The sequence below is a fragment of the Physcomitrium patens genome, chromosome 17 (genome assembly GCF_059467195.1).
Source record: "Physcomitrium patens ecotype Gransden chromosome 17, ASM5946719v1, whole genome shotgun sequence".
Classification (NCBI taxonomy): Eukaryota; Viridiplantae; Streptophyta; class Bryopsida; order Funariales; family Funariaceae; genus Physcomitrium; species Physcomitrium patens.
Genome location: NC_143426.1, coordinates 11,848,708 through 11,873,351, shown reverse-complemented (window position 1 = coordinate 11,873,351; position 24,644 = coordinate 11,848,708). Strand labels below are relative to the sequence as shown.

Sequence of the window (24,644 nt, the reverse complement as noted above, 5' to 3'; positions counted from 1 at the left end):
AGGTTTATACAAGCATGGTTTTTAACAAAGTCTATGAGTTGGTTCAAGGACCTGACACAGTTTAAAGTATTCTAACGTCATAAATAAGAGTTTTGTTGTTTTTTGTGTAATCATTTGAAATTTGAGATTTTACTTCTAGCTAGATTTATGTTGTCTTGTGGTAATATGACTATATGGTGAAGGAAGAAAATAAAGATTATATTATATCTCAAATGAAAATACTTTAGGTAAATTTTTGACAAGCTTAAATGAAAATATTTTAGGAAATTGTCTTAGAAATATAAATAATAGATAAGGAGATAATAAAAATTAATAAATGCTAATGTTGCCTTCTTGAAGAAGAGACTTCTACTTACTTTATAGGGGCATGAGTGAACCAAATAAAAGTAAATAAAATAAATTATTGATATAAGCATTTTTAGAAGACAATTAACAATAGGTTTTAGCAAAAATTACCTCAAAATATGAAGAATTGATATCTGGAGAGAATTGGTTGTAAAGCAAGGTCAAAATTAAACCTCCAATGTACAAAACCGCACACCTACAATGACTCTAGGGTTTTTTGGTTGATTAGAGAGTAGAATTTGAGAGCAAATTTGTGAAAGGGTTTTTGAGGTTTGATTTCATGTGATTTAAAGGCATATTGAGGTTTTGAGGACTTTTCAAAGTGAGGGATGTACTCAATGGATTTAGATTTTGAGAAATAAAAATAAGTTTACAAATTTGATGAATTTGTGAGTATTAAAGCATATTTACAAGTGAAAATTTGTCAAGTTGTCATTGAGCTTGTTTTAAATGTATATGAGGAATTTGATGTCAATTAAGCAATACAATTGAAGGTCATGAGAATTTTTGTGGATTATGGTCTCGGATAGTTGAAATTTAGGATCAATAAGAGTTTTTATGATCTTGCAACATTTGCTTGTTCAATTGAAGCAAAAATTAGTGAGAGCCATTTAGACTTAGAAATCTAAACACCAATCAAATTTTGAAGTAATTGAATGGTTCAAAAATGGAAAATTGTTGTTAGAAAATCAACGTTCAAGTTTAAAAAGGATGGCAACCAATATTTGAGAGGTTTTGGAAGCTTTGCTTTTAATCAATGAATTTGATTCTTCTCAAATTTTGTGTGCTTGATAATTACATGTAGGTTGAAATCTAAGTAAAGTTTCAATTAAGATCAATGATTCAATTAATATTTATTGAAGTTTTAAAATAACTATAGTAATTAGTTGATATTTATTTAGGATTTTCTTAGAGTTGTTTAGAATTTGATTAAGATTTGTTTAAGGTTTGTTTAATATTTTATTAGAATTTACTTAAGATTTGATTAAAATTTTGTTAAAATTTGTTTATTATTGTTAAAGTTTTATTAGGGTTTGATTAAGGCTACATCAAGATTTGATTAGGATTTATCTAGGATTTACTTAAGATTTATTTAGAATTTCTATTTTAAATATTTTTAAAATATTCTTTACTGTTTCTTTAAAGATTTTATTTTTATATTTTTTAGGATTTTTTTATTATTTTTCTTTAAGATTAATTCATGGCTTCTTTATGTTTCTTTTGTAATTTCTTTTAAATATCTTTTGGATTAGTTAAAATTTGATAAAAGTTGTTAAAAATTATTTAGAGTTTATTTAGGATTCTATTAGGCTTAATAAGATTTTATTGTTGCATTTTCTATTTACCTTCCACAGCTAGGTGTCCAATGCATTCTCAAGCAAAAATTCATATTATATGACAATGTATACACAAGTGGTTTATAGGTACTTATTGTTGGTTACTACTCAAATTTTTTTGTAAAGTTTATTTTAAAAAAATATTTGTGTTGCAATCCATACTTTTTTTGTGGATTGTAATAAAGAGTAATAATAATGGGATGTATTAGATGGAAAAAATATAGAAGAAAAATTCAAATTTTGAAGTAGTGGATAGTAAAGGAAGAAAATAAATTAAAAAATGTATTTTAAGAAAAGTCAAGTAGACTAATGGTTCAATAGCAAATCACCACATAAAAATAGGGGGATTTTCTGTTTTATATTAAAAAAACCTTTATATATAAGTTATATAGGATATAAATATTTTAATATCTCTTTTTGGATATTTTGGTACTTTGTAATGACATCAACTACTTTATTGGAGTTTTCATAGCTATTGTTGTAGTACATGATGTTTCCTTTAAAAATGGACTAGTTACTTGGTGACTTAGATGAAAAGCTTCTAATTTGTTTTGATGTTGGTTGTCTTCTTTTTTCTATCTTAATGTCAATCTATTAGCAACAATAATACTTTATTACACTATTTATTTTTTCTCAAAATTGGCAAAGATGTAGCAAACTAAGTTAACTATCTTCTCATAAAAAAAAATAATAATAAAAAAAAAATCAATCCAATTGGCAAATTGCTCAAGATCAAAGAAACTCTCATTAGTCCTTGAAATCCAAATTCTAAGATGTAATCCAATCGAATTTTAATAGCTTTTGATCTAATCGTTTGATTAAACTCAAATTCACAAAACACATTTACAACAAGTATATTTTTAATTTGCTAAATTTTTAGTTTTCAATCTTCTATTATTCTCACAAAATTTTTAAAATTATAAATTCTTTTTTATTTCTCAAAATCCCAAATCACCTAAAACATCTTTGACTTAGCAAAGCTCTTACAAAGTCAATATCCATCTAAATCTCATAAAATCACTGAAATAAATTTCTTAATTTTTTCTCTCTAATCTTACTTTTTTAATCATCAAAAGAACTTTAAAATTGTCGTAGGTGTACAATGTTCTATTTTAAGGTGTGATTTCAATCTAAGTTCACAATCAAGTATTAATATCTAATTTTTTTTTGATAATTTTTGCTAGAAGCTACTATTTATTGTATCTAAAGATGCCCATTATACTAATTTTTCTAATCTATCTTATTTTCTCTTGTTTATGGTCCTACAAAGAAAGTATAAGTCACTTTTTATAAAATAACAATATTAGCATTGAATGTTTTTACTACCTCCCTATCTTTTATCCATATTTTTTTACTATATTATATAATTAAGTTCTTCTATAATGTACTGGATATTTTTGTCTTTTAAACAATGTTTGTGTTATAATACAATACTATTCCTTGCATGCTTCAAATACATGTATTATATAAAATGAAGCTAGTTTGACAATAGTAATGAAAAATGTTAACAAAGTTAATTCATAAAAAATTAGAGGCATATCAACATATTCAAATCTTTAGACTTCTTTACTATTCTTATCTTTATGGAACCACTTTGCCATTAATGACAAGGTTTTTGTCATCATTGTACTACTTTGTTGTTGATGAAGCAATTGAAGACCATTCAAATTAATGTACTCAAATATAATATTAATTAATTTATCATGCATTGAAATTTATGTGCTTTTGCTACAATACCAAAGCAGTAAAGCATTTCCATCAAATGGCTTTTTTAGGCACAATTTGAGTGGTTCTTTGATAGAAGATTTTTTTATTAGATTTGAACTTTTTAATCTTTTCTACCAATGCTTTTTTATAAGAAGGCTACTTGGACATGATATTTAAAGAGTTAATTGCATCCCAACTAATAATAAGCTTGTAAAAAACTAAACACAAGTGTCAAAATATTTAAATAAAAATACAACAATTGATACTAGATAAATCCTAGATTCAATTCAATAGTCCATTGTTAGGCACATATTCCTTAGAACTTTCTAGAGAGAAGTTTCTAGAACCTTCTAGAAAACAAGCCTCTGGAACCTTCTAGAAGAGAAGCCTCTGGAACCTTTTAGAGAGAAGTTTCTAGAAGCTTCTAGAAAGGAAGTCTCTGGAACCTTCTAGAAGAGAAGTTTCTAGAAGCTTGTAGAAAGGAATCTCCTGGAACTTTCTAGAAGCTTCCTAGTTAATAGAAGTAGCTCGAGAAGTTTCTAGAACCTTCTAGAAAGGAAGCCTCTAGAACCTTCTAGAAGCTTCCTAGTTAATAGAAGTAGCTCGAGAAGCTTCCTAAGTAGGAGTATATATAGGGATCGAGGCTGAAGAGTTCTTCAGTCTCGACAACACATCTCTTAAAGTTCTAGCTCACCTTTCTGGTGTTGTTCTTGTACTCATTTGTTTAATCTAGTTCTTCCACTTCTTCTTGAACTTCTTGTTAGATTTCAAGTCTATATTTTGTGTCCGTGACAGTTTGTCGAGACTACACTAACTTGAGATATCAGAGCTAGTTCTTTCTTAGTAGAGTGTGGATTACCCCTCTACTTGAAGGTATACTAGCATTTTTTAGAGGTTGCGGATTACCCTCCTCTAAACTGATACTTCTTCTGTTACAATATTGGAGTCTTATTCTTCTTGGAGAGAGTGGATTACCCCTCTTCTTGAAATTCTTAAGGCGTTTTATAGGTTGTAGATTACCTTCCTATAAACCAATATTGCCTCTTATAGGGTCATTTTTGTCCTTCTTTTAGAATGGCCGGAGGTCAAGACATTAGTATGACAGAAAGTTCGGAGTCTAAGTTAGATGCTATTATGAATGCCCTCGCTACGTTATCACAGAGAACTGCAGAGATTGAAAGAGTGGTGGCAAGGCTTCATAATGATGGAGTATCTGGGATAGCACAATCTAAACTACACCAACCTCAAATTTCGGCACTTGGAGAAACAACTTTACCTTAGGTTCGACAAGAACCACTAGTTCTACAACATAAGGAGCCTCGAGTTAGCCTTCCAGATAAGTTTGATGGAACACGTTCCAAGTTTCGAAGATTCGTCAATCAAATCAGGTTGATAACAGTTTTACAGTCCGAACGATATCCAATGGAGGAGTCACGTGTTGGGCTTGTTGGAACCTTATTTACATGACAAGCTCTATCATGGTTTGCTCCTTTGTTTGAGAAATGATCATCCATATTAAACAACTTCGAAACCTTTTTGGAAGCATTTGCGAAAGCATTTGGTGAACACGATAAGGTTCGATGGGCTACAACAAAGATCCGATCGCTACGACAAGGGATGCGTTCTACATCAGTCTATGCTTCGGATTTCAGGCAATTAGTATGCGACATCAATTGGGATAAAGAAGCGTTGATGAGTCAATTCTATTGGGGTTTAAGAGATGATGTGAAGGATTTGCTGTTAACTCTTCCTGATCCACGAATGCTCAATGAAGCCATTAGCCAAGCTGTGAAGTGCGATAATCGCCTATTCCAACGTCGCCAAGACCAACGCTCAAGACAACATACAATTCGCCATGCTCCAACTATGTCGGCAAGCAGTGTGAATTTGCATTCAGAGGTGGAAGACATGCAAATTGATGCGGTACGTATGAAATCTCTTACTATAGAAGAAAAAAAGTGACGTATGGAGGAAAATTTATGCTTGTATTGCGGTGGAGAAGGCCACAAAGTCGGAAACTGTCCCAAAAAGCAAAATCGAGGTATAGTCAAGACTAGGGGAGTATTTGTTCAGAAAAATGAGGATGCCCAGCCACAGTAGGAACCGTGCGACTAGACAATGAAATATCCCAACAACAATCAGGTTCCTTTCTTTCTGCCCAACCTGCACTTTGTTTTACAATCCCTCTATTTATCGGCCCTCAAAAACTGAGAACCTTAGCACTACTAGACTCAGGAGCATCTGCTTGTTTTTTAGACGAAGAATTTGCAAAGCGTCATAAGATCCCTTTAGTACAAAAATCAAAACCTGTTCATGTTGAGGTCATAGATGGACGACCTTTATTGTCTGGTAGCATCACCCATGAATCAAAACCTATAGAAGTAATGTTTAAAGACCATAGTAGTCATATTATTTTTAATATTATTAGAACCCCATCAAATCCTATTATTCTTCGTCTTTCTTGGTTGGAAAAACATAATCCATTGATAGATTGGAGGTTGCGAAAGATGACTTTTCCCACAAAACCACCCAAGAAAAAACCTAGTAAAAAACCTCGAAAAAAGAAATTTTTATTCATTGGAGCAAGAGCGTTTATAAGATCATCTAAGGAAGGCACTCCATTTGTCATTTATGCGGCTCCAACTATCGAGGAGAAGATCTCAACAGCAAGTATACCGGAGCAATATAAAGATTTTGAAGACATGTTTCAAAAGAAGAATGCTGACATACTACCGGAACACCGACCATATGATTGTGCCAGACTTGCAAGAAGGAGCACAACCACCTTTTGGCCCAATCTACAATCTATCGCAAACGGGTTGGCAGAGTTATGAAAGTACATCGATAAGAATCTAGCCAAGAACTTCATTCGTCATTCAAAATCATCAGCTGGAGCACCCATCTTATTTGTAAAGAAGAAAGATGGATCATTACGGATGTGTGTGGACTATCGAGGCCTCAACAAGGTAACAAAGAAAAATCATTACCCATTACCCTTGATTTCTAGTCTCTTAGAACAACTTGGACGTGCAAAGATCTTTACAAAAATTGATCTAAAGAGAGCTTATAATCTCGTACAAATCAAGGAAGGAGATGAGTGGAAGACAGCATTCCGTACAAGGTATGGACATTTCGAATATAATGTCATGCCTTTTGGTCTTACCAATGCTCCAGCGATTTTCCAACATATGATGAATGACATCTTTCGAGAACACCTCGACGATTTTGTTGTCATCTACTTGGACGATATTCTAATATTCTCTAAAAACGAGGAAGAGCATGAGGAGCATGTTCGTTTGGTCTTGGAGAAACTACGCAAGCGAGGACTATATTCCAAATTAGAAAAGTGTTTATTTCACCAGACGGAGATGGAATTTTTGGGGTTCATTGCGACTACAGAAGGTTTGAAGATGGACCCCAAGAAAGTAGAAGCAATCATGTCTTGGGAGGTTCCGAAGACGGTTAGATACGTACAATGCTTTCTTGATTTTGCTAACTTCTATCGGATCTTCATCAAGAATTATTCTCAAGTTGCTGCTCCTTTCACTCGATTAACATGCAAGGATAAGTTGGAATGGGGACCTTTGGCGGAGAAGGCGTTTCAAGATTTGAAGACAGCATTTACTACAACTCCAATTTTGGTACATCCAGACTTTACAAAGGCCTTCTATTTAGAAACTGATGCTTCAGATTTTGCTTTGGGAGTTGTGCTTTCACAAATGAGTGAAGATAAGAAGCTCCATCCAGTTGCATTCTATTCTCGAAAGTTCTCTGCTCCTGAAATCAATTATTAAATCCACGATAAGGAACTTCTTGCTATAGTGGATTCTTTCGAAGAATGGCGTCACTTTCTTGAAAGAGCTGCACATCCAGTAACCGTATATACGGATCACAAGAATTTGGAGTATTTCATGACGGCTCGAGTTTTAAATCGGCGTCAAGCTCGGTGGAATATGTCGCTATCTAGATTCGATTTTGTTATCACTTATCGGCTTGGAAGACAGCAAGGACTATTTGATGCTTTATCAAGGAGATCGTATCTTGCACCAAAGGCTGGAGAAGCAGCGTTTGATCAACAATGTACAACGTTATTGAAGCCAGAGAGATTTCAACTTTGTGCTACTATTGTATCATTTGATGCTGACTTCCTAAACCAGGTACGTGCTATGACCATTAAAGATTCAATAGCCATTGATATCAAGCAACGTACCAATGACGACAAGTTCAAGGTGGAGGGAGATCTTTTATACTTTGAAGAGCGATTGTACATTCCAAAAGGACTAGCACGACTCCGAGTTCTTCAATCTCGCCATGATTTTCCAGCTGCGGGACATTTTGGATTCAACAAGACCTTGGAGCTTATTTCTCGAGATTTTTGGTGGCCCCAAATGTGGAAGGATGTGAAAGATTTTATCTTCTCTTGTGACATCTGTTCAAGATCTAAGAATCCTCGGCATCGCCCTTATGGACTTCTACAGCCATTGCCAATTCCACGTTCACCATGGTCTTCAATTTCTATGGACTTCATCACGGACTTGCCATCATCAAACTCATTTGACAGCATCTTTGTTATGGTAGATCGGCTTACGAAGATGGCACACTTAATTCCTTGTAAGAAGACATCGTCCAGTGAAGTCACAGCAAGACTCTTTCTCGATAATGTGTATCGATATCATGGACTACCAGATGATATCATATCAGATCAAGGTACCCAGTTCGTGTCAAAGTTTTGGAGATCTCTCTTTGGAATATTGAAGGTGGATATCAAGCTTTCTTCAGCTTTTCATCCTCAAACTGATGGCCAAACGGAACGGGTGAACCAAGTCTTGGAGCAGTACTTACAATGCAGCATCAACTATCAGCAAGACGATTGGACTGCATATCTACCGCTAGCCGAGTTTGCATATAACAACACCCTCCATGCGTCGACTCAACAAACACCATTCTTTTCCAACTATGGGTATCATCCGAAGCTTGATTTATTGAGTCCGTCAACAAATAACAATCCAGCAGCTGAAGGATTTGCAAAGCAACTATCAGAGCTTCAAACTATGTTGAAGCTTCAATTACAATCCGCTCAAGAATCCTATAAGACATCTGCAGATAGATTTCGGAATCCAGCACCTACTTTCAAAGTTGGAGACAAAGCCTGGCTTCTTCGACGAAATATCAAGACCAAGCGACCATGTGATAAGTTGGACTATCGAAGATTGGGACCATTTATCATCCAGAAGTAAATTAATCCAGTGGCATACCGGCTGGAGTTACCGGCTTCTATGAAGGTATATCCAGTCTTTCATGTTTCTCTGTTGGAACCTTATCGAGAGTCATCTTTTCCTGGAAGAGTGCAATGTCCGCCACGTAGTATTGAAATCGAGAACTACGAAGAATACGAGGTTGAAAAGGTATTGGATTCACGGCAAAGGTGGGGAAAGTTAGAATATCTTGTTCATTGGTGCGGCTATGACATTAATGAGCGAACGTGGGAGCCAGCTGAAAATCTTGCAAATGTGCCACAAAAGGTACAGGAGTTTCATCAACGACATCCCGATAAACCTAAATCAATTCGATGATAGCTTCTTTCTGAAGCTTGTTCTCCCAATAATATAAGAAAAGGGGAGAGCACCAGCAAAATTCATAGTTGATGTAGTTATTTTCTCCAAGATAGATCGTAGTTTGGTCTTTTGATATAGATAGCCAAGAGATAGATACTATGCCAGTCAGAGTATCGCAACCGAGTAGCTTATGAAGGCGACCCCGAGATGAAGAACTACATGTACCACGACGACGACGGAGGATACCGAGTAATCGATCACTGGTGATCGTATTTGAGATCGAGCCTGCTTACGATGGTCAACCAAAAGGCGTGTTTGCAGGACAATTTCACAATGAGGATACGGAAGTTCATGCTTGGTCAGAAGTCGAAGGCGTGGGCCACTACCGTTGGCTTCAAGGGTCGATGAACCACTTGCCTCGTGAACAACAGTTGGAGTTCATAGCAGAAGTTATGCGACAGATCTTCATTTTCTTGCATTGGTACTGATCAACAACATTGCTTCTCAAAGACCTCGAAGCTAAAAGAGGGGGTGATGTTAGGGACATATTCCTTAGAACTTTCTAGAGAGAAGTTTCTAGAACCTTCTAGAAAACAAGCCTCTGGAACCTTCTAGAAGAGAAGCCTCTGGAACCTTTTAGAGAGAAGTTTCTAGAAGCTTCTAGAAAGGAAGTCTCTGGAACCTTCTAGAAGAGAAGTTTCTAGAAGCTTGTAGAAAGGAATCTCCTGGAACTTTCTAGAAGCTTCCTAGTTAATAGAAGTAGCTCGAGAAGTTTCTAGAACCTTCTAGAAAGGAAGCCTCTAGAACCTTCTAGAAGCTTCCTAGTTAATAGAAGTAGCTCGAGAAGCTTCCTAAGTAGGAGTATATATAGGGATCGAGGCTGAAGAGTTCTTCAGTCTCGACAACACATCTCTTGGAGTTCTAGCTCACCTTTCTGGTGTTGTTCTTGTACTCATCTGTTTAATCTAGTTCTGCCACTTCTTCTTGAACTTCTTGTTAGATTTCAAGTCTGTATTTTGTGTCCGTGACATCCATATGGAAATTCTATAAGAATCATGAAAGTAGAATCACATTGGTGTATGGCATGGTTTTTAATTTGTGAATATATTAAATATTTAGCTATAAAGAGTTTATCTTCAAGTTATTGGCCAAGTTCTAACAATAGATTTATTATAAATACAGAAAAAACTAAATAAAAATATATTCAAATATATTATACTAATAATAAATTTTTTATTTAAGTAAACTTATATATAATTTTTAATAAATTAAAATATATATGTTCTTTTAAAGACTCATCTTCATCTCTAAATTTTGTTATATCTCTATATATTCATCTTTTACACCTTCATAAAATCTTGGCTTTTATGAATCCTTTAGGTTGCAAAAAATAATCAAACTGTAAAAAACTCCCTTCAACACCTTATTTACTTTCAAAATATTCTTTCTTATTAAACTTTAAGATCTAATATCTCTTGATCTATTTTTTTTTAATTTATTAAAATTTTATTTTATCTCTTTAATTTTTATTATAAAAAAATTAGCCATAGATTTATTTTCAATTTTTTAATAACTCAAAATCTCTAGTAGGTGCTTTAAATCCTAATTTACACACATCCAAGTGTAATTTTCTTCATATTTCAAAATCCAAAATTAAAATCTAACAAAAATTGTGTGTGGCTTTTTAATATTATCATATAAGTTTTAAAAAATTTTGAACCAAAAACTTATTAAGATTATTTTATGTTCTTTGATTGCAATTGTTGACTTCAACTCTCTATATCTCCTTTACTTTAACTTAGAATTCATTAAATTAAACATGTAAAGTATAGTAAAAAAAGTGTTATCTTTAATTTTGGTTATTTTTCTTTTATTGGTTTCTATATAAATAAAGTATACCTCAAAGAATAACTATAGATTTGAAATCAATATCTAAATTTTGAGTACATATATCTCTTTCACAAAAACTTTAAATCACTCAATTTTAATACTAAAAATTTATTCAAAACTTCTAAATTTTTATCCTAACTTCTAATATTCAAATGACCCTAAAATAGTAATCTTAATTCCTAATAAGGCCTTACAAAATCTCCTTAAATTCTATTAGGCATGTCCTTTGGACAATAGAAATGGAGATTTCTATTTTGTATTTTCATTCATCTTTATGTGTGCTTTAACTACTCTTTTTGATACCAAGATTCTTTTCTAATTATTTTTTAATTAGATTTATATAATATTTGTCATAAATATTAAATAAAAGAAATAAAATAAAATTTATCAATTCTTCTTACTTTGACTTATTGTTATTAGGTTCATTTGCCATATTGTTGGTCCATCTTGTAATAGCTTATAGACATCATAACTTGTAATAGAAAGTGTTGCTAATGTCAAGGACATGAAACATAATAAAATTCTAAAGAAGCGATATACTCTAGTGACATTCAAAATAAATAAATAAACAAATCAAAGATAGTTATAAGATAGAAACTAAAATGGCAATTACCATACACAAGAGGACTAGAGATTCTTTAACTAAGACAAGAATTATAAAAAATAGACATTGATAAGAATACAAAAGGCCTTATTCTTCCCTTTATTTGTACTATCTAATTAAGGAGTTATATAGCAACATTCTACATATCATTTGAGACATGTCCAACTTATGAGACATATGTCTAACTTGCAAGACAAGTTTCCAACATATGTGACATGTTGCCAATTTATTTTTTTAATAATAAAATTTATAATTCGAATTGATGATTTCTAAATACCTTTTAAATTAATGGTAATACAAAAGTAGAAATGAGTGTTATCTAAGTTATTATTACTATCTCTTAAAATAGTCTCTAGACTATTAGCTAATTGTGTACTTATTATATGAAATTCTTAGGTTATTTTTTGTAATATTATGCATATATATATATATATATATATATATATATAAATATATTGTGATGTCTTTATTGAAACAAATATATTAAAATTCATATTCTATTTTTAAATATATAAAAATATTTCTAAAAGTAAGAAAAAATCATGGATTTTTTGTAATCTTTAAATTGTTATTTTTTATGAGAGAATACTTGCAATTCATGATTATCTTATATTGAGAGCATGTTCTATTTTCTTCTAGAATTAAAGAAAACCATTGTTCAAAAATAGATTAGGAAAGTTGCCCTTATTTTTTACTAGGTCCACATACAATCTCCATACCATTTGATAAATTGTTGGGTATATAGAGAATACAAAGATCCAAATTTTAGTCCATCTAATGCTAATTGAAGTTAATCCTTATTTCAATAATAATGCAATGTTTCAAATTTTCTAAGCTAGAATCAAAGAGGTCGGAGAGTAGATCAAGTAATTGAAATTTGAGAACCAAAAAAAACCTAGAAGTGCCATCACTCGGTGCCCAACTCAGAATTCCGTAGAAGTATGATTTCTGGTGAGTATATACGATATATATTTGGGCGATACTCTATATTATACGTATTCGTCAACCTCAGGTACTATGCATTAAACAAGCCCACAATTGCGCTTTGACTTGAGAATGTGATCCTCTCGCAAGAACCTCACACTCCCGTGATCTCGATAGACTGTGAGTCTCGAAGTGTCTACATATTGCAATATTGGGTTATATCAATCTGCCAAGCTTGAGTTTTTCCGCACGCCCAAACAGTGTTTCTGTTTCAATCTTTCTCGTGACGTTGCGGGGCATCAGGAGAGGTGTGAACTAAGCAAGGAGTCTCCGCACCAGGCATAGGCTTACGATTCCCAGGGTCTCTGGCCACGGCCGGAGAATTTATTGATTGTTTCAGTTTTTTTCTCTTCGTTTTTTTTTAATTTTATTTTTTTCATCTGAATCTTTCACTTGTTGCCAGAGCTTTAACCCTCCCGATGCGCAATCACACCAGCTGAAGTTTTTGCCCTCGTGCGCTTGCGAGTCGTCGACTGAACAGAAGTAGTATGGCTGATAGTAGGACTGTGTTTTTGGTATTTACTCTTTCTACTTTCCAATTTCCCTTCAGTTTTCGTTCTAATATCGGATGTGTAATGTTTTTTTATATATGATCTCGGCTTTGGTAGCAGTACATGTAGTTAGATAGTGGCCACATGGTAAGCGATGAGAGCATGCTTCTATAAGCTGGGAAGACGACATTTACTGCAGAATTTCTGCGTTGCAGATTCAGTTTCCTTGAACAAGTTATGAGAGTTGCAACAATCCTTCTAAGATTTCGAAACCCTAAGAGCTCTTGCCTATTACTGATCCTCACTTCGTTTTGTTTGGAATAGGTCAATACTTTCATTACGCATACGGTCCTACTACTGAACAATTTCTCTGCGGTCTGCGAAGACAAACTTGCTGACGTGCACTTGTGGGTTCTTTTTTTCATGTCTTTCATTCGCTGTGCATAATCTTGCCACAATTAGCTCGAATGACTTTGTTTTTTATGTGTGTTCATTGATTTGTTTGTTGAGTTAGGTTACTTCACGTTGGTACTTGACGTCGTGGAACACACTTTGATTGTTTTGGTCTATAAATTTTTTTTGTTTCTTCAGATAGCAACCCTTTTACTTGGTGATTTGTTCGTCCATCCCGTACAGGATGTTAATGTGTGAAATCATCACTTTTGCTGTAGCTGGTTGGCAAATTCAGAATTTTTTTTGAGGTTTAGCAGCTATGGATGTTGATGTGATGTGCTTTAAAGAACTTGGGTTTGATATTAGATAGGCACCAGTCTACAAATATCGGAAAGCTGAGTTTTCCTATGGTTACAGGAGGATATTACGACTGGAAGCCACCACCACTCTATTAGAGTCCAGGCTGGACAGTGTAGCTCGATCCCGGGCCGAAGCTGGTGAATATTTCCTTCATTTTAGTATTTTCGTTTGTTGATTGATTAGCACCTTAAATAAAATTCTACGATGACTTTGCTTACTCTACACACTCCTGATTTTAGTTGGACGATCACTAAATGGATCTGTCGCTTTTACACGTGCATCATTGGTACATGAGTAATAATTTTAGCTACAGCTTGTCAGAAGTGGGTAGGCTGCTACATAAATGAGTAAGTCGTCAAATAATTATACTGCAGCATCCTTGTTACTATCATCATGTATATGCATCCAAAGGAATCGTCTGGCTTAAGGTGCATTTTCACAAGGACCGAATATTTGTTTCTGGAATATCCAGGAAGATCATCTGAAGAGCACACTCAACCATCCGGCGAAATCCTGGGATCTTGAGTACAAAAGTATTGAGACACGATGAGGGACGCTGTGGCTAAGGGGAAGGAGATGGGGGCACGGTACGCCGGCACGCAGGATCTTATGCGTGTGTTCAACCGTGCTCTCGAGCTTTTAAACAGCAACACTCCAGAGAGTGATCAAGAGCTTTTGGAGCTTGTGAAGAAGTCTAAACGCGAAGTAGATAAAGAAACATCTGCTCCTGTTAAAAAACCTCGTAAGACTCTTCGTTCAGACTCTCATCTTCGTTGACTTTAAATTTCTTTTTTGATGTTTTCACTGTGATATGTTAACGTGGGATGGGTTTTATGCAATTGGCTCATTCGCGTTAATTCACTTTTATGTTCCCTCACTTTTCTTCCAGTACCCTTGCTAGTGCCAGACAAATCGTGGAATTACTGTAGAAGTAATGTTCTGCAGAGGTTAGAAGATAGGTCATTGGTTTTCTTGTAAAGTTAGATTCATGAAAAAGATACGGTAGACTTGGCTTCTGTTCTGAGGAGAGAGCGATTATCCCGCCAGGGCATGAATGCCCTCTTGAACGTCGCAGCACATGTTTTGGTCGTCGCTATCTGCCACACGTCATGAGTTTCAGTAGGCTTGACAAGAGGTGTGTGGATGATGGTTTCTGCTTTATGGAAAAAACGAAGAACACAGATCCTACAAGTGCAGAGATCGAGATGAACCAACGCTAAAGGGTATGTTAATAATGTTGACGTTGTGAAGGTCGAGGAGCTTCAGAGGTTGGCGATTTTCAGGCCTTGGGGCATCGCTCTAATTTAGCCACACTTACTGGTGATCATGTAATCAGATTCATGTTCACATTCTGTAATTTGTTATTCCAAAACGCACAGTGGATTTGCCTGGTTCACAATTGCAGCAGAGTAACATACGAGTAAAATTTGAGTCTAGACTTGCATGACTTCCATGTCAGTAAATTTTCGTGAAATAAAATATTAGTGTCAATTGCTAGAGGTGAAAGAGGTTGCACTGATGTGAATCAACTGGGTACCTGGTGCAGGGGAGCGGGCAGTCTGGGTCCGGAAGCGAAGGCACGCCTACTCAGTCCACGTCCGGTACCTCTGCTAGCGTAGCGCATGCCCAGGTCCGCCCAATTCAAGTAATACGGCTTCCTGGACGTGGAGGTGGAAGAGGTGAAAAGCACAAGCGGAATAAGAGTAATCGTTAGGGTTGCTTTATGCAATAGTGGGAATTCCCTTTGTTGTGTGCTTTCTCGTGGATATATTGTAATCTGTCTTGATTCCTCACTGGAGGCCTTAGACTTGTAGATACTTCACAATTATGATAGTTTATTTCATTGCATTACTCGGCGACCCAACTATTGACTTTCGCGAATGAAATATCGCCTCATGAACACTCCACTGAAAGGTTTCTAAGCAATTACAATGAAGGTATCCCTACAGACATAAATATTCGCTCTGAAGCCTTCGAATGAAAACACTGTCTCTATGGACTGGACATGACGAGTTATCGTTTTGAAAATAGATGGCACATATTTACCCATTAAAACCTTTTCTTTATTCGTTTTCACTGTTCGTCTTTCAGTGAATGCCCTAGCTAACCTGGTCTGTCTTGGTTCACGCCATTTGTTAGCTCTCTGCACATGCACCATCAACAACAGCGATCATGTAGGAAATGTTGGACGCATGGTGGATTCACATTCTTGTGCTCGAAGCATGGATTTTGCCCAACTCACTCCAGTAAATCTTAAAACTGATGTCACGTTAAAGTTGATTCTGCTGTTACCACGACAGGTGCCGAACTGATCAGATCAGATTCTGTGTTTGACAATGGTCTGACTTTGAGGACTATGAAGCATTTTCCTCGCCGTGATGGGATTCTGAAGCAAAAACACATTAGTTTTGCAAACAATTCCTGTTGCGAATCTAAACATATGAGCAGTGTGTTGCGAGCACACGTGTGAGATGGGATATGCTTGGGAGACGACTACGTGTCCTTTGCACTTTTCAAGTGTCCTCTTCGACGGACATTGCATCGTTGCCCAAGTCCATCGCATATTAGCAGTTCAGACGTGCCGAGCTGGTACTCCTCGCAGGAACACTCCAGTTCGATGAGAGGAGCTTGTGTTTTCTTTCCTGGGTATCACCCCTCCAGAGTACTCTTGTTACTTTAGCTCCAAACTGCATTTTGCAGGAAGGATCAACACTTCCGCTTCCAAGTCACTGATCTCAGTCTTAGTCGTGTAGAGCTTTTACGATTGTGGGCACGCTCTAATTGCCCTCGCGTTGTAAGGCACTGAGCACGTTGGGAAGGGCCAGCTTGCTTCCTCCGCAGAAGGTAAAGCGCACTCAAGCACGACCACAAAGACCGCAGAGGTGGTAAGCTTGCTTGCAACGTCATGCTTCTGATTCTGTCCAATTTTGGATACCTCGACATGTAATTCCACAGATAGTGGCATCAAGTTCCGTGGGTCTCTGCACTAGGGTTCAGAATTCGAGTATCTCAGCCTTCATCGACTTCTTTCATCTTGATACTTGGTTCGAATTCTTGTCTGCGTGCACTTCTTGCCGCAATCGACAGTGAGCGGCAAGCTTGCTATTAGTTTTGAGTGGTTATGCCGCAACTTGTTACGAATTGCTTGATTTTCGTCTGGCGGCGGGCTCCTTAAGCTATATTTTGTACTGTAAATTTGAGTAAGCAGACGGAGCTTGTCGCATTTCGGCTGTGTGATGGTTTTGGTCTCACATTAATTTGGCATCGTTCAAAGTAGTGTAATTAATGCATAGTTCGCATTACTCGTGATTCAGGTTTTCCTCCGGTGTTCGTGGTCAACACAAACGCTGAACCCAACATGGCAAACTCTTTGTGCATCAAGACAACTTGTGCAGCTTCCTCAACGTCAATGCGGAGGCAGATGTTCCACCATTTAGCACCAGCAGCGAAATCCCCACGAAAACTGGCATCCCACAACTCTTCACTACATGGGATAAGCATTTCCTCCAAAACATCCTCGACAACAGGCCACCGGGCTGCGGATTCTTCCCGACGCCTAGCCACGCCCGAAACCGCATCTGCAAAGCTTGTCACTTTCACGGGAAGGAAAGAGGTGTCCATACCCTTCAAAGAGAGATCCATACCACCGGAGGACTATCTTAAGGAAACGGAGCGCATCGTCAACGTGACGTTCCCAGACTCGGCCCGGATCAAGTACCTGGGTGATGAAGTATGGCAAGCTCGCCTTCTCACTATCACATTCTTCGACTTCTCCGCAACACCATACACCGATGTCAGGTCTGACCTCTCTTCTCCTCCTCCTCCTGCTCCTGCTCCGTCTCCCACCACCAGTATTCTCCCACCCTTCAGCATCCCATCATCAATCCAGCACCATTAACCCCACTTCTTCACATCTCGCAGAGTAGTGCACGACAACGGCGTCCTCATCATCGACTCCAACAAGCTGGTCCTAGACGTAACGGGCCTTCCACGCCAGTTCCTCAACTTAGACCTCCAGCTTGCCCTGCACGGGGAGCTGCGAGTGATACCCCGCAGCACAACAGGGTCCGATCAGTGGGACTTTGGAGGGTGGGTGGACATCAGCGTGGGTGTGAATCTCCCGGTGCCGCTGTCGCTGATCCCGACAGGATTACTGACGGCAGTGGGGGATCAAGTGGTGGACCGCATCCTCGGCGCCATGGAGGGCGCTCTCTTGCAAGGCATCATCGACGACTACAACGCCTGGTGCGCCGCGCCTCCCCCCACGCTCTCTCCTCCTGGTGCCGCGCCTTCCCCCGCGGTCTCCTCTGCCGCGCCGTAGCGTCACGTCGCGGCAGCGCCTGTTCTCGCCATCCATTTCTGGATGTGGATGGATGGATGGATTGTAGATGGATGTAGTTCACTTATTCATCCTCTCATGTTGGGCTGGCTCGCAATAGAGCCGGATCCTATTAGTTTAGTTTAGAGCATTCTAGGTAACTTGGTTTGTAGCCTTTTTTGGTGCATGTGACCATTCTTTTGATTTAGAAGGGCAAGGTCTTTTGTAAGTTATCAATCTTGGACATACCCATTTTATTCACACAAAAAAAAAAAAACGAATCAATTTAATATGTATTTTATTACTTTAGATATTCTTTTTAAATTTTATTTTTACAAAATTCAAGGAGTTGGGAAAATACCTAGTGAATAGTGATGAATTTATGGGTAGTGGGTTCAAATGTGGTAAAAAAGAAAAAAAATGTATTGTTGGTTTGAATATTGTGCTAACTAGATAATATATTGTAGATTGAGATATAGCCTTTGCCTAAGTATCCTATTTTAATTTACCTACCTCCTATTAATTAAGTTGATTAAAGGATTTACTTTGACTTTTTGTTTTTGATACAATATTGATCATATAATTACTCTTATGTTTTTATAATAAATTAATAGAAAATTTATTGGTCAAATATCTCCAAATTTTAATAAAAATGTGTATTTTTAAAAATGCATATTAACAAAAAATTAAAATTAACATCACAAATTATAATGAAATATTGTCAATCTTCTAATCGCTTTATCTAACAAACGGTACTCCAAAATTACTAAATTGCAAACCAAATTGTTGAGTAGCAAAGTTTTAGATTTATCAAATAATTTCATTGTTACTACTTATATTTATGGTTATTATTTAAATACTACACAATAGTAGGCTAGAAAAATGCTTTATAAGACTGTTAGTTCTACTATATTTACAAAGCATATTTGCAACACACAACAAGACAAAGGCAATAGGGTAAAAAGTTGCAAAAATAAAAGAAAATTTATAATACAAATCCTAAATTTTAAACCATTAAAAAATTAAAGAGAGCTTTTACAACAACCCAATCATACATCACAGAAATGAGACTTGAAGGTAATTAGTTCAAATCAAATATTAGTTATAAATAAAAACCTATTTTTTATGTTTTTTATAACTCCCTTAAATTATAAAAGAAAACTTGTATATCACTAAAAAAAAAAATACAGCAATAATAATCATAATAATAATCTTATTGTTTCCTATTTACCACTATATAAAAAATGAAAATAAAATCCACTCAAATTTTGTCTTGCTTCTTTTTGACTTGGCCTAATCTCTTGTTCAACCCCTGCAAACTAATCACCTACAACCTTCATATCAAATTAGTAAAGTAGAGCCGACACCTCATCAATGTTTTTCAAAAATACTAGAGTCTCCCATTGATCTTGGAAGAAGTGCTCCAATTCAAGTACTAGATTCTTTCAAGCTCTAGTAAAACAATTGAGATTCCTTTGCACAAACTATTTATGAGTTTGCTCCAGTCATGCCTCTCTGAACCTTATTCCACAAGTTTGATGCATCTTTGATACATGTAGGCACCCATCTTTCAATAGTTCTTCTGCAATTTCTTTCCTTGTCGATCTCTTCTCTTTCTCTTGCGGGTACCTGAGCCTCTCTTGTTCATGCCAATCCAAAGCCACTTCCTTCAAGAAAGCTACAGAGATTATGTTTACGAACCTGGTTGTGGTGATTTGAATCGTGTGACCACAGTTTGCATTGATGTCTGAAAGTCCCAGAATCACCCGCCTGGAAAAATGACATCTACAAATTTCATGTTGTAGTATTCGTGGTAGACAATACCTGAAAGCTTATCTTAGAGATACCACGGAAGGATTGAATGCTAAACGAATTAGAGCGAAGGGAAGTTGGAACGCAAAATTCGACACGAGGGAGAGGCGTAAGGACATCGAGAAGGACAAGGTGAAGGCGAATACTCAAAACCCTGAGGACTTCACAGATTTACCACCATTCCTCCCTTCAAAACTCCGCCACATTTCAGCTTTGCTACGAAACCTCAGTCATGCTCTGAACAACGAGCCAGCAATCCTTCATAATAACATGTACGAACAAGGAAACCACAAAGTTGCAGTCACCAGGTAAACAAAAAAAATCACAGCTCCACTGTGACCAACTACTGCCAGAAGTGTCTGTAAAATTACATTTCAAGGTTTTTGATGGTGTTAAGCTGGAATGTAAATCATATAGCTCCACTAATCATTTGCTCATGCTACAAAAGAATCCCACAGGAGGATAAATGAGACAGGGTTTCTCCGTTGGATTTGAGTTTCAACATTCTGCCTCGCGCCTAAGGGAAATGGCACAAACTAAAGTCACAAACATTGCACATCCCCAAGCCTAAATCTCCCTAACGAAAGTAACCTCCACTAAATAAAAACTATCTTCGAAGTAGATTTGGTTACAGAGGCAGCCCTCTTCACCAGAACAGTTGAATAAACAGTGTAAAGCAAACTGCGGACGGAGATGACACAAGCCTAGCTGTTATAAGTAGCGGTGCAAAGCCCATCAGCCCCTGCAGAAATATTCACAGATCAATAGACCGTGCCTCACGAGTTTTATCTCGAGAGCCAAGTTTGGAACTCTCAAAGATCCATACAAAAGGATCAAAGGAACATCGTGAAAATTAATCACTGGCTGAATTTGTGACTGCCTGCGTTTTGAAGGTGCTGGAGAACTGCGTGAATAGCACGTAAAGAAACCATCCCGGCTTAATACAGAAATAACTATGCATCAGAACAGAAGAAAGTCCGTACAAGTGACAACAAGACACCCAAACGAAATGAGGTGTAATCTTCCCGCCACCACACTGGATGTGCTAACAGCTCCAATCATGAGTAATCAGCCATGCTCATCTTCGAAGCCACCATAGCAGCACAAACCTCTGCAAAGGAATCATCGTTGTCGGAAAATAAGAATTAATGTTCTCTTTGAAATGAACGAGTGCACAGAAGACAAATAACCCACGAAACTGTACTCACCCAACTTTTGGTGCATCCACAACTTAACTAGGTACATCAATAGTTGTGAACACACAACTAGTGTACGCTACAACACCGAATTATATAAAAGAATCGATTAACAATCGTTCCCAGACCAAAAGAAGTCACATGCAGTACAAGAATCTGCAGTTACTACAAAAGGACAGCATTGCTTTCCGTTATTCAATGAAGATAATACCAAGCTCACATTTACAAATAGGTCGCTGCTATGCGTTCACAAAATGGTGCAGCCACAATCCTGTATTTCATAAGTCCAAAAGATAATAAGTAAGATATACATTTGAGTTCATTCTAATATAGACCCTAACTACTAAATTAGGGGGTGGCAGATTACTCTGCTATCGTGCCACTCTAGAATTCCCTAACGACCTTACAGGAAATCTACCGAAACGTACACTCAATACTTCACATATAAATGCAAGATAAACCATCAAAATTGAGAAAGACAAAGAGAGACAATTTCGTTGAGTACTAGACGACGACCACTGAAAACAGGTACCCATACTTACCGGCCGACTGCTCTGCTTTTTTCCTTTTGGTCCACCAGGCTGATTGTGCTTGACATAGCTATCTTCGTGAGAGGGCTGCTGCTCGGGATTCAACCTTGGAATGTGCACTGGACCACCTTCTTTCTTCTCATTTGAGAGCTTTTGAAAAATCATGGTGAAGCCATCTCCAGCATTTGGGTCTTTGACATCCCAAGCTCCAAATTTGGGCAAAGCACCTCCTTTAGCTGGCTGTCCACGTCCTCAAAGCCCATTGTGTCAGTGATATAATAGCGCTATGGTTGGAAGGTATGACTCATTAACCAGAATATAGAGATAAGTCACTTCTTTCACATGAAGTTGATGCAGTATTACTACTGCTAGAAATTCATCACACCACGAGGGTGTTGCTCTTACCGGCTCCTCACGTGGTCCGGCTGGCCGTAGGCGAGTCTTGGGAGCACCTGAGCCCGTTACAGACCCTTCATCTCCTCCAGAAGGATGCCGACCTCTTCGCTCCCAAGCAGGTGAGGCAGCTCCTCGTCCAGCGTCACGTGCGCCCAACCTGTTTCCGTGAACATGTGCAGGTGAGCGGTCGGCATTGTGGTTTGAGCCATCTCGATCACTATGGTTTGAGACATCTCTATCAGGACGTCTTGGGGGAGCTTCAGCCCCTCCGCGACCTGCAATTGTATTATAAAAGAGAAATCAGTAAGCAATTAGACATGCAAGAATATTTTAAAATCCTTTAAGCTGTGCACGTACATAATAATCAACTCCCTCAAGACAGATGATCACATAAGTCTTACAGCCAGCACTCTTGCACTTTTGAGATGCACTTGTACCCGAAAACATCTGATTCTAGATGACCATGATCTAGATAATGTTCGAATTGCAAGAGCTGCGTTGTCACTCATCATCTTTATCAACTTCTGGGTACGGATTCAAACCATCTCAAGGCATTTTCTCTAGAGCCACACTAAAACGAGTTATTAATCTCAGTAACTACTCCGGTGATGGGTATTACAGACACACAAGATAGACTAAAATTGTGTTGTTCTTTCTCCATTTGCAGCCAAATTATGTTGAGAGAAAATAAATAAATAAATAAAATGTAAAATTCTCACCTCCAACTCCACCAGGAGGTCTACGAGCAGGTGGTTGATCAAGATGTGGGGGCTGACGACTGGGAGGATCGTTTGATCTGCGAACATCCAAATCCTCACGACTGGAGCGCCTTTCATGTCGCGGACGATTTTCATCTGTTAGTTCAAAGACTGAGGTTAGAGAGATGAAATCGCAAACGAACGAAATCGAATGATATCAGCATTTTATAGTATCAAAGAGGTGATACAAACAATACCATGTGCACGGCGCTCATTATTTCGATGAGCAGGAACACCACCATATGTTTGAGCGGCTAAAGCTTCGTTCTCGGCAGGATCATTGGGGTTGATAGGTTTTCCATTCTTGCCCGTTCGTGCCTGATCAAATACTGCAGTGTAAGCTGAGCCATTTCCCGCACCCGCATCCCAGGCTCCAAATTTTGGAACATGGGGTCGCTGCACCAATATAGGATTATATGCGTGAGAGCAGAGACACGAGGACGAAACTGCAACATCCTCACTACATTAAGCCGCGTCCCTTTCGACGTTCAAATACGAAAAAATTACGACGTCCACATGAAGGTTTGCGAAAATCACCGCCATGAGAAGTTTCTCTCAGACCACTGCGAAGGATTCCTCCTCTCTCGCCTCCCCTGCATCAATCATGATCAGGAAGACCTCAGCATTTCATGAGTAGTTCAAATAACATAAACGATAAGGTTCCCAGCCACTCGGAAAAATTCTTCTGAGAGGCAGACACTGCATAACTACTCCTGGTCAAAATTGTCTCCACATGTGGAATTTACTGCAATACGACGTGTTGAGCCTCGCCTTGATTATTTCTATTTGTTTGAAAACCGATGGACCATTTCCCCTAACACTAACAGATGCTACCTTCTCCTCCTCAAAGATCCCACCTAAAACCCACAAAACCATCAATTTAGAGGCCATTGTACGACTCAAGTCAATTCTGTAACCAGGATGTAATTTGCGACGTAGTAGCTCTAATGCCTCTCGGGAAAAATTTCTACAGTGTTTGTCATGCTTACAACCAAGGTTTCCAACAGTCTAACCATCATCCAGGCGGTTCCTAGAAGAACACAATTAACTAGCGCAGCTCGGTCACACTATGACAAAAACTACAGCAAATGTAAACGCGCGCTCGGTCCCTAAATTCATTTTGTTAGATTATTCAAACACCAATCATCCTTCGACAAAAGTTCCACTCTCACGACCTAAGCACCCAAACTCGAGCACTAGCGACAACAAGATCTACATTGACACACCACCCGCAACTTTAGCCAAACCGAAGCAGAGCAACCGACCACACTAACCATTTCAATCAAAACTCCGTGCTCCAGTACTATGCCATCCTAAACCTACCACCTCGTTACCATCAAGATCTACACCAACAAATCTCATCCCACAACACAGTCCCCAACATTGCACACTCAAACACTAACCCACTCAAACCATTCCCACATATCTAACCACTTCCACTCCACAAGCCACTAACAACACACACACACGCGCGCACGCGCACGCACATACACATCCAACAACAACAAAACCCACCCAATGCTCAACTTACCTGGACCGATCCCGACTGTCACGAGCTCCCTCACCCAACCAACCAACCAACCCCCGCGCGCTGCGAGATGGAAACTGTAGTGAAGAATGGGGTCCTGTTTGGAAAGAGAAATGGGAGATCGTGAAGCTCAGGGACATGGCAGGGTGGGGACAGAGCAGGAGGACCTGTAGAGGAGGAGTGGGGGAAAAATAAAATACCATGCCCTAGCAGCAGCAACAGCAGGTGCAAGGGGGGGGCATAAAGCACTCCTTCCTCCTCCTCCGGGACTTGGCATCAGCCTTGCTCCTCGCCCTTCAAACGGGGCGACGCCTCCAGCTATGTTCACGCACCCTATCTCCAGCTCGTTGCCTATTTCCGTCTCCAGATGCGTGCTCGACGTTCCTTTCGTGATTCTTATCACTACTGCCCCACATCTTGAACATTGTGTATTCTAATTT

The 24,644-nt window shown here is 37.8% G+C and overlaps 3 protein-coding genes across 6 annotated transcripts; 2 read left to right on the top strand and 1 right to left on the bottom strand.

The window, feature by feature from the left end:
- Positions 1-13,723: 13,723 nt before the first annotated feature.
- LOC112294663 (uncharacterized) lies at positions 13,724-15,650 on the top strand. Of its 2 annotated transcripts, none has more exons than XM_024545373.3 (4): positions 13,724-13,803; positions 14,139-14,408; positions 14,918-14,986; positions 15,213-15,650. In XM_024545373.3, exons 2-4 carry the CDS (start codon positions 14,213-14,215, stop codon positions 15,278-15,280), a joined length of 333 nt encoding a protein of 110 aa, XP_024401141.1. In that variant the 5' UTR covers positions 13,724-13,803; positions 14,139-14,212; the 3' UTR covers positions 15,281-15,650. The 2 variants fall into 2 exon arrangements, with proteins under 2 accessions (XP_024401141.1, XP_024401140.1); XM_024545372.2 differs by having other exon boundaries at positions 14,918-14,994.
- Positions 15,651-16,038: 388 nt separating this feature from the next.
- On the top strand, positions 16,039-18,293 carry LOC112294662 (uncharacterized). 2 transcript variants are annotated; one of them, XM_024545370.3, is made up of 3 exons: positions 16,039-16,551; positions 16,981-17,464; positions 17,588-18,293. In XM_024545370.3, the coding sequence occupies exons 2-3, from the start codon at positions 17,025-17,027 to the stop codon at positions 17,985-17,987; spliced, it is 840 nt and encodes a 279-aa protein (XP_024401138.1). In that variant the 5' UTR covers positions 16,039-16,551; positions 16,981-17,024; the 3' UTR covers positions 17,988-18,293. The 2 variants fall into 2 exon arrangements, with proteins under 2 accessions (XP_024401138.1, XP_024401139.1); XM_024545371.3 differs by having other exon boundaries at positions 16,185-16,510.
- Positions 18,294-20,105: 1,812 nt separating this feature from the next.
- Positions 20,106-24,588, bottom strand: LOC112294789 (RPM1-interacting protein 4). 2 transcript variants are annotated; one of them, XR_002973461.3, is made up of 9 exons: positions 24,208-24,459; positions 23,214-23,269; positions 22,874-23,072; positions 22,638-22,772; positions 21,928-22,193; positions 21,535-21,762; positions 21,213-21,263; positions 20,780-20,907; positions 20,106-20,538 (listed from the first exon to the last, which is right to left on the bottom strand). XR_002973461.3 is itself a non-coding variant. In XM_024545625.3 (8 exons), exons 2-7 carry the CDS (start codon positions 23,217-23,219, stop codon positions 21,240-21,242), a joined length of 858 nt encoding a protein of 285 aa, XP_024401393.1. In that variant the 5' UTR covers positions 23,220-23,269; positions 24,208-24,588; the 3' UTR covers positions 20,106-20,907; positions 21,213-21,239. The 2 variants fall into 2 exon arrangements, 1 of the variants encoding a protein (XP_024401393.1); XM_024545625.3 differs by having other exon boundaries at positions 20,106-20,907; positions 24,208-24,588.
- Positions 24,589-24,644: the final 56 nt, after the last annotated feature.

Bases quoted from the DNA above. Each gene is read 5' to 3' on its own strand.
- LOC112294663 (XM_024545372.2), top strand. From the start codon at position 14,213: ATGAGGGACGCTGTGGCTAAGGGGAAGGAGATGGGGGCACGGTACGCC. The intron at 14,409-14,917 runs GTAAGACTCTTC...GACGTTGTGAAG, and splicing joins TGCTCCTGTTAAAAAACCTC to GTCGAGGAGCTTCAGAGGTT. The intron at 14,995-15,212 runs GTAATCAGATTC...TACCTGGTGCAG, and splicing joins CCACACTTACTGGTGATCAT to GGGAGCGGGCAGTCTGGGTC.
- LOC112294662 (XM_024545370.3), top strand. From the start codon at position 17,025: ATGGCAAACTCTTTGTGCATCAAGACAACTTGTGCAGCTTCCTCAACG. The intron at 17,465-17,587 runs GTCTGACCTCTC...CACATCTCGCAG, and splicing joins ACACCATACACCGATGTCAG to AGTAGTGCACGACAACGGCG.
- LOC112294789 (XM_024545625.3), bottom strand. The intron at 22,194-22,637 runs GTGAGAATTTTA...ATACAATTGCAG, and splicing joins ACCTCCTGGTGGAGTTGGAG to GTCGCGGAGGGGCTGAAGCT. The intron at 21,264-21,534 runs GTAAGTATGGGT...TATGAAATACAG, and splicing joins AAAAGCAGAGCAGTCGGCCG to GATTGTGGCTGCACCATTTT.